The sequence below is a fragment of the Canis lupus genome, chromosome 1 (genome assembly GCF_011100685.1).
Source record: "Canis lupus familiaris isolate Mischka breed German Shepherd chromosome 1, alternate assembly UU_Cfam_GSD_1.0, whole genome shotgun sequence".
In the NCBI taxonomy this organism is placed as follows: Eukaryota; Metazoa; Chordata; class Mammalia; order Carnivora; family Canidae; genus Canis; species Canis lupus.
Genome location: NC_049222.1, coordinates 113,082,560 through 113,090,883, shown reverse-complemented (window position 1 = coordinate 113,090,883; position 8,324 = coordinate 113,082,560). Strand labels below are relative to the sequence as shown.

The 8,324-nt window shown below is 54.4% G+C and overlaps 1 protein-coding gene across 1 annotated transcript; it reads right to left on the bottom strand.

Moving 5' to 3' along the window:
* Nucleotides 1-1,428: 1,428 nt before the first annotated feature.
* Nucleotides 1,429-4,015, bottom strand: RABAC1 (Rab acceptor 1). Its single transcript, NM_001003014.1, is given in 5 exon segments — nt 1,429-1,629; nt 1,714-1,815; nt 3,004-3,101; nt 3,363-3,575; nt 3,886-4,015. Coding segments are annotated over 5 exon segments (558 nt in total). The 5' UTR covers nt 3,942-4,015; the 3' UTR covers nt 1,429-1,540.
* Between the last annotated feature and the right edge of the window lie 4,309 nt (nt 4,016-8,324).

The window sequence follows — 8,324 nt, the reverse complement described above, 5'->3', positions numbered from 1 at the left end:
TGTTATCATTTCGGCCTAGTGTTTTCCCTCAGGCCTGTTCCTCACCGCACACTCTTCACGTTATTAATGACGAGTGGGTTGTGTCCCTCCCACCTCAGAGTAAAGCCAAAGTCTTCCACTTTGCAGGGCTCACGTGCTCCAGCCACCTGGGCCTCCCTGCTGCTCCCTCCCGCCTCCAGGGCGCTGCCTGCCACCCCGCCTCCGGCCCTTTCACTGGCTACTACATCTGCCCAGAATATTTTCCTCTTAGGGATCTACAGCTGCTCCTTCACTCGGCTGCAGGGCCTCAGGGAGGCCTTTAATCTGTAACTCAGCTCCAGAACTTTCTTTATGCAGGAGAGCTAACATGGTAGGTTGTCCTTAGAGAGGGCTGCTTGCATCGTTGGCCCTTGGCTGGTGTCTGGGAACTTGGGATCCAGAAGGCTTCTCCCTGGCCCCTGTAAGAATGACTCAGTGTGTCCACGCTGTTTGTGCAAGTGATACTCTATGCTGAACCCCTGCTTTCCTTCTGGGAGTCTGGAATTTCGGTCCATGCTAGACAGAGGGTGCTCGTGTGGCCACCACCACCACCCCCAGCAGAAAGCCTGGGCCCTGGGTCTCTAATGAGCCTCCCTGGCAGACATCCATACCTGCTGTCACACCCTGCTGCTGGAGGAAACGAGCACAGCAGCACAGCGAGTGGGAGTCCCCTGGGAGGAGTCTGCGAAGCTCCAGCGGGGCTTTCTCTTGACTCTGCCCCATGTGCCTTTTCCCTTCCCTGACTTTGCTTTGTAGCCTTTCATGATAATGAATTACAGCTGTGGGTCTGACCATGTACCGAACCCTCCTAGCAAATCACTGTATATGGGGCGCGGTCTGGGGTACCCCTGGCTCCCTCTCCCCCCATCCCCCAGCACTTACCATCATTTGCCATCCTATTATATATTCTTTAATTAATTAATTAATTAATTTAAAGTAGGCTCCACACCAGTATGGAGCCCGGCACGAGGCTTAAGCTCATGACCCTGAGAGCAAGACTAGAGCTGAGACCAAGAGTCAGATGCTTAACCCCCTGAGCTGCCCAGGCGCCCCTCCCATGCTACTTTATTTTTTTTAAAGATTTTATTTATTGATTCATGAGAGACAGAGAGAGAGAGAGGCAGAGACACAGGCAGAGGGAGAAGCAGGCTCCATGCAGGGAGCCTGACGTGGGACTCGATCCCGGATCTCCAGGATCAGGCCCTGGGCTGAAGGCAGCGCTAAACCGCTGAGCCACCCTGGCTGCCCCCATCCTACTTCAGTGATTTATTTTGCTTATCGAACCCCCACCTACCCAGGGGACCCCTCTATCTTGGCCTCTGCAGTCGCCCCGGACCACCCGCACAGGCCCACAGAAGACCCCGGGAAAGCATCTGAATGACAACTGTAACAGCTTTATTTCCACAGCTGGAATCCCGCCCTGGGCTCGAGATGGGAAGGAGGCCTTTGGCCAGGGCCTCGGGGCCAAGCGGGGCAGGGGGGAACAGGGATGAGGCAGCCGATTCCAGAGGCCCGCAGGTCCTCACACAGGCTCCATCTGCAGCTCTTCCCCATCCACAGCTTCCATCTGGTGGAAGGCGGCATGGGAGCCAATGACCACGAGGGTGGCTCCTGTAAGAAAATGGGCAGTTCAGGGCCTTGCTCCCTCACCTGCTCCCCCACCACCCACCCCAGCTTCCCAGACCCTGTACTCACCCAGAACCCAGAAGACAGCAGACCCTGCACCAGCCAGCCAGAAGAAGGGAAAGGAGACGCCCCCGGCCAGAGCATACTGATGGGCTGGGCTCACCTCTCGGCCTGGGGGTGGGGGTGGGGCAGATGGCAATGGGGGCAGCTGTTCCAACACTCATGCCCTCCCCCTGAGTCACCCCTGATGCCCCGCCCAGTCTGGTGACACAAGCTCCAGGGCCCCAGGATCATCCCGACTCCTCATGCCAAGGCCCTCCAAGCCCTGACCTCAGCCACTTCTCTGATGTTCCCACCGCCCACCGCCCACCGGAACAGAGCACACCTTCCTTACCACAACAATCCCCACTCCCGCCCTAGCCCTGCTCACGGCCCTTCAGCCCAACTTCTGTTAGGAAGCTCCCAGCCTCCCACTCCCCCAGACTACGGCTCTCCTGCCCCAATCTGCACCCACATAGACCAGGAGTCTCAAAATGGTCGCCCAATGGCCAAGCCTGATCTGTGGATGTAGTTTTTGAATCTGCACAATGTTCCCCCCAAATTTTGATTTATAGTTGATGGGAAACTAAGTGCTTTCACATAATCATGCAGACTTCTGGCTTCTCGGGCCGATTGGAAGATCGTGTCTGCAGGCCCTGGCGGCAACAGGGGCGGAAGCCAAGTCATGGCTGTGCTCCAGCCGCTTCCTCCATGCCACTCAGGTGCCTGCCTGGGCCCTGTCATGGGCAGAATGTGCAAGCCCCTGGACTCTGACTTGGGTCTTCCTGTTTGATCCCAGCTCTTCCATACCGCCACTCTGAATCTAGAGCTCCCCTTGGGTGGAGACTCAGTCCTCTTTTTTCCCAGTGGTGCTAAGGGCCAGTCTGGGACCAGAGGAGCCCCAAACCTCAGCTTCTCTCTTGGAAGAGTCCCAAGATCTTTCCGGCCCCACCCCAGGAAGCGGGAAGGCCAGGGGCACAGATCTAGGCCAGTGTAAGGTCGCCACCTGGTGTCCAACGTGCGTACCTGCAGCTGATGCTTTCTGCAGGACAGTGACAGGATGGGGGCGGCAGGGAGTAGCTTTAAAGGACAGGAGCCAGGTGAAGAGTAGGTTCTGGGGTATCTCTAGCTTTGAGAAATACCAACTGGGGGGATCTGATACTTGGGTGTGCGTATTTTGTGTGTCTAGAGTTCAACGGCTCCAGTTAGAGGGACCTAGTGTAAATTTATGCTTGGGCAGACGGGTTTGGGGTTTTAGGCTTGTGTTCCAAGACCAGGATTTGAAGGATCAGAGAACCATCTGGACAGGGAATTTCTCACCAAACAGCACAAACTTGGACTGCAATGTGCGGAGATAGAGGATGTAACAGGCGCCAAAGAAGACAGCCAGAGCCACCAGCAGCATAGGGGACGTCACCCTGGAGAAGGGTAGGGAGGCATGGGTCAGGCGGCTGGGAATGAGCCAGCCAGGGGGACCCTGACCACCTACGTCCTTGAGGCCAGGCAAGGCCAGGTCACGTCTGGTCACGCTGGGTCCCGGCCAGATTGCCAGGGCCGTGGTGGTGGCCTGGCCCTCGGGTGGAAAGGTCTGGCGCAGAGGTCCCCGTGGGGGCGGGGCCGAGCGGCGGGGGCGCGGCCGGGTCGGTGGGCTGGAGCGTGCGGGGCGGGGAGGCACTCACACGCAGTACAGGATGAGGCCCAGGAACACGAACACATAGTTGCTCTGGTAGTACTCCACGTTGCGTACGAGGCGCTGGCACAGCTCGCCCAGGTTGCGGGGCCGCGAGAAGCGCCGCTGGTCCACGAAGGAGCTCCAGGGCCGGATGGTCGCGCGGCGCCGCTCCAGCCACTCACGGCCCGCGCCAGATGGGATCAGTTTCGGCAGCAGGGTCCTGGTGGGCGGCGCCGGGTCAGTGGGAGACCGGGGTGGAGCCCGGAGCCCCCAGTCCCCACCCCCGAGCAAAAAGGGTGCCGAGGGGGGCTGGACTCCGGCGCCCTAGGGTGGAAGGAGGTCCAAGACCCCTGGATCCCAGAGGAGGAGGGGGCGGAGGGCCCAGACTCCAGAGTCCTTGAACTGGAGACCAGGGGCCCAGACTCTAGTGTCCAGAGCCCGGATTCCTGGGACCCGAAGGAGAAGGGGGCGGGGGGCCGGGGCTCCCGGGTTTGGGTCGGGGAGGGGGTGCCTAGAGCCGGCTCGCTCACGTGGCGCTCAGCCCTTCCGGCTCAGCATCCTTCTGCTGGTCCTTCTCGGCCGCCATGTCTGCGTCGTGAGGGGTAGAACCGCTGTAACGAGCCCGGGGCCCTGCAGACCCCGGCGGCCCAGCCCGAGCCCGGCCCCACCCAGCAGAGCCGACGTGGCGCCGTTCCGGAGCCGCCGGGGGCGGTGGTTCTGCCGCCGAGCATTGTGGGAGTTGTAGTCCTCATGGTGTCCGGGAGGCTCTGGCTCGCGAAACACCTTGGGAGTTGCCGCCGCGTGAAGCCGCGCTGAGCGCCTCTAGGCATTGTGGGAATTGTAGTTTCAAAAGCGAGGCGTGTGGCGTCCGGGAAGGTGGGTGGCCGGGAAGGTGGGTGGTCAGGACTCGGTGTTATCACGGGAGATCTAAAGGCAGAAGCGGGCGTCATGTACTCACCGCCCCCCCCCCCCCCCGGGAGTACAACGGGGCTCGTGAGAACTGTCGTTCTGACTCTAGAGTGCATGAAAAACACCTTAAGGGCCTGCTAAAAAACTCAAGTGTCCTGACTTTGAAGATCCGGGGTGGGACCCATTAATCTGCATTCCTAACAAGTTCCTAGGTAATGCGGATGCTTCTGGTCCATGGACCACATTTTGAATGGCTGTAGATAATTCCTGGGAATCTATTTGTTCTTGGAGGCAAAGGCAAATGGCGGAGGGAGTTTCTGAGGTGGAGAGCAAAGCTCCCCCCACAACCCTTGAGCTCCCAGGGATGCATGGGTTAGGACTAAGAACGTTGGGATACCCTCCTCCCCTCAGATAGCAAGACGAGACTTGGGAAAGGGTTGACTATTTATTGGGGAAGAGGGGCAGAGGGAGAGAGAGAGAATCTCTCTCTCTTTTTTTTTTTTAAGATTTTATTTTATTTATTCATGAGAGACACAGGGAGAGAGAGAGAGGCAGAGACACAGGCAGAGGAGAAGCAGGCTCCATGCAGGGAGCCCGACGTGGGACTCGATCTTGGGTCTCCAGGATCACGCCCCGGGCTGCAAGCGGCGCCAAACCGCTGCGCCACCCGGGCTGCCCTTTATTTTTTTATTTATTTTTTATTTTTTTAAGATTTTATTTATTCGTGAGAGACACACAGAGAGAGAGGCAGAGACACAGGCAGAGGGAGAAGCAGGCTCCCTGCAAGGAGCCCGAAGTGGGACTCGATCGCGGATTCTGGGATCATGCCCTGGGCAAAAGGCAGACGCTCAACCGCTGAGCCACCCAGGCGTCCTGGAGAGAGAGAATCTCAAGCAGGCTCCATGCCTAGTGAAGAGCCCAATGTGGGGCTCCATGTCAGGACCTTCAGATCATGACCTGAGCCAAAATCAAGAGTCAGACGCTTAACCAGCTGGGCCACCCAGGTACCCCCAGGATTGAGAAGTTTTAGAAGAGGGAGTTGTTATAATCGAAAGAGCTGGGATTTTGGAGTCAGAGATGAAAATATAGGCTGTGGGGCACTTGGGTGGCTCAGTGGTTGAGTGTCTGCCTTTGGCTTAGGTCATGATCCTAAGGATCCTGGTATCAAGTCCCACATCAGGCTCTCCACAGGGAGCTTGCCTCTCGCTCTGCCTCTGTCTCTCTGTGTGTCTCTCATGAATAAATAAATAAAATATTGAAAGAAAGAAAGAAAGAAAGAAAGAAAGAAAGAAAGAAAGAAAGAGAAAGAAAGAAGAAAAGAAAGAAAAGAAAAGAAAAGAAAAGAAAAGAAAAGAAAGAAAGAAAGAAAGAAAGAAAAGAAAGAAAGAAAGAAAGAAGAAAGAAAGAAAGAAAGAAAGAAAGAAAGAAGAAAGAAAGAAAGAAAGAAAGAAAGAAGAAAGAAAATAAGTAAGTCTAGGCTGTGATGACCTTCCTGATGTCATAATCGAGACAGTGGAGATCCTGATAGTACCACACTCACTTCTGGGATTATAATGACTCAGTTAAATGGTCTGTGTACAGTGCTTGGAAGAGTCTTGATATTTTATACTCTTCAATAACATCGACTAAATGGTAGTCGATGTTATTGCCATTACATTATCATGAATGTTTTCATTATTTCTAGAGTTACACTTTCTGAAAATAAATTATTTGAAGTGATCTGCACACCCAATGTGGGGCTCAAACTCATGACTCCAAGATCATGCTGCCAGCTGAGCCAGTCAGGTGCCCCTTGCCTTCCTAAATTTAACAGTAACATTGGGAGTTGTTGGCCCCTTTCTGTCAAGGTGTGGCTGGTATCTGAGGCATGGGCCTTTCTTTTTCCTAGCTCCCACAGCCATGGTTCCCCCTCAGTCTTAGGCCCTGCCCCTGAATGAGTTGTGGGTAAATGGCCAGAGTGCTAAGGGGTGGGTACACCAGAAGAGCCTCAAAAAATGTGTGTGGAAGGTTCAGCAAGCCCGGCTCCCTTACATGGAATGAAATTTCAGGGCTGGTGGGACTGCAGAACACCCAGGTGGAATAGCCTGGTGACTCCTAACCCCAGCTGTCTCCTGAGACCCACATCCCTTTTGGTTTGGGCTTTGAGGCCTGCTGGAGGGCATTCCCATGAGGTGGGGGAGACACCCCCTGCCAAAGGGGCTGGTAGAGAGGCCCCCTGTGTGGGGAAGGTCCCAAGCTGAAGCTCAATGAGCCATATTTTAAAGATCAAGTCTGGCTAGTGACTGTTTATTTCCCTGTTGTCAGCCCCAGGCCTTTGTGGAATCTTGTTCAGGCTTTTTTTTTTTTTTTTAATATTTTATTTTTTTATTCATGAGAGACACAGACAGAGAGAGAGGCAGAGACACAGGCAGAGGGAGAAGCAGGCTCCATGCAAGGAGCCAGATGTGGGACTCGATCCCGGGTCTCCAGGATCATGCCCTGGGCTGAAGGCAGTGCTAAACCGCTGAGCCACCAGGGCTGCCCAGAGTGGGACTGCGGAGGTTTCTTTATAGGAGGTGTCCAAGAGCATGGGCTGTGGACAGTGGTGTCCAGAGGATGTTGTGGGGGTGACGGCCCTCTGGGTGGGGTGTGGGAACTTTGAATCAGATTTCAGGCAATAGGGCCTTGGCACGGGGCAATGTGGGAGAGGACCCCCTTGACACAGAGATTGTGGGCAAGGTCAGAGGGTCCTTGAGGGAAGGGGATGGTGGGAGATGGTGGGGAGAGGGGGCCTAAGGTAGGTGGGCCCTGAATTAGGGGGATGGTGGGAGATAAGTGGGCTCCTGAAAAGACCATGGGAGATGAGCCCTGACCCCATGCTCCCTCCAGTCTGAGGCCTCCTTCCTGCCTCTTGGATTCCTGGAGGAAGTGGAGGTGGGAGTGTAGGAGGACCTTAGCACAATCAGAAATCTGGCTTATGTCCCTGCTGTGTGACTTCAAGGAAGTCCTTGCCCTCTCTGGTCCTCAGATTGCTCAGCTGTCTATGGGAGTACAGGTGCCCCTACTACCCAAAATGAAGCATTTCTATGAAACCTTTCGAAAGCCAAAATGATGTAAATCAAAGAGTATCCCTCACTTTCCAAAAGCTCATGTAATGCCACTTTTACAAAATACCTACATTAGTACCTGTCTTCCCTAAGTGAAAGAAATCTAAAGAGGATTTTCACTTTTACAAAAAATACTATTATGGGGGCACCTGGGTCCTTTAGTAGGTTGAGCATCTGCCTTCAGCTCAGGTCATGATTCCAGGGTCCTGGGGTCGAGCCCCACATCAGGTTCCCCGCTCAGCAGGTTGCCTGCTTCTTCCTTTCCCTCTGCTGCTCCCCCTGGTTCTGTGCACTCTCTCTCTCTCAAATAAATAAGTAAAAAATCTTAAAAAAAAAAAAAAAAGACCATTATGCATGAATGTAGGTAAATGTAATTGTCTGGGGTGGTGGGCATGTGCACACACCCACGCTTACATCTCTGGGCTGTATTAGAAAGTCTGTGGGCAGCCTGGGTGGCTCCGCTGTGGTGGCGGTTTAGCGCCGCCTTCAGCCCAGGGCGTGATCCTGGAGTCCGGGGATCGAGTCGCACGTTGGGCTCCTTCAGTGGAGCCTGCTTCTCCCTCTGCTTGTGTCTCTATCTCTCTCATGAATAAATAAATAAAATCTTAAAAAAAAAAAAAAAAAAAAGGAGTGTGCCTCAAGTGAAGGGGGACTGCGGCCCAATCAGAACGGCTGAAATTCAAACTATTAACAATACGATTAACACCGGGTGGGAATGCAGAATGACCTCAGAGCTTTGGAAAGAATGTGGCCATTTCTTTTAAAGCTAAACACAGTCTGTGCCATGATTAGCAATGGGCCCAACAGAGATGGGAGCCCATGTGTCATCGGGAGACAGAAGGTTCCCACTTCAAGGAAGTGCCAAAGCTACTGGTACATGGGACAATGTAGGTGACTCTCATAGGTGTGGTGAGGATAAGAAGCCAGACACACGAGACAACATGCTTGTAAGATCTCATTTATACGAAGTCCAA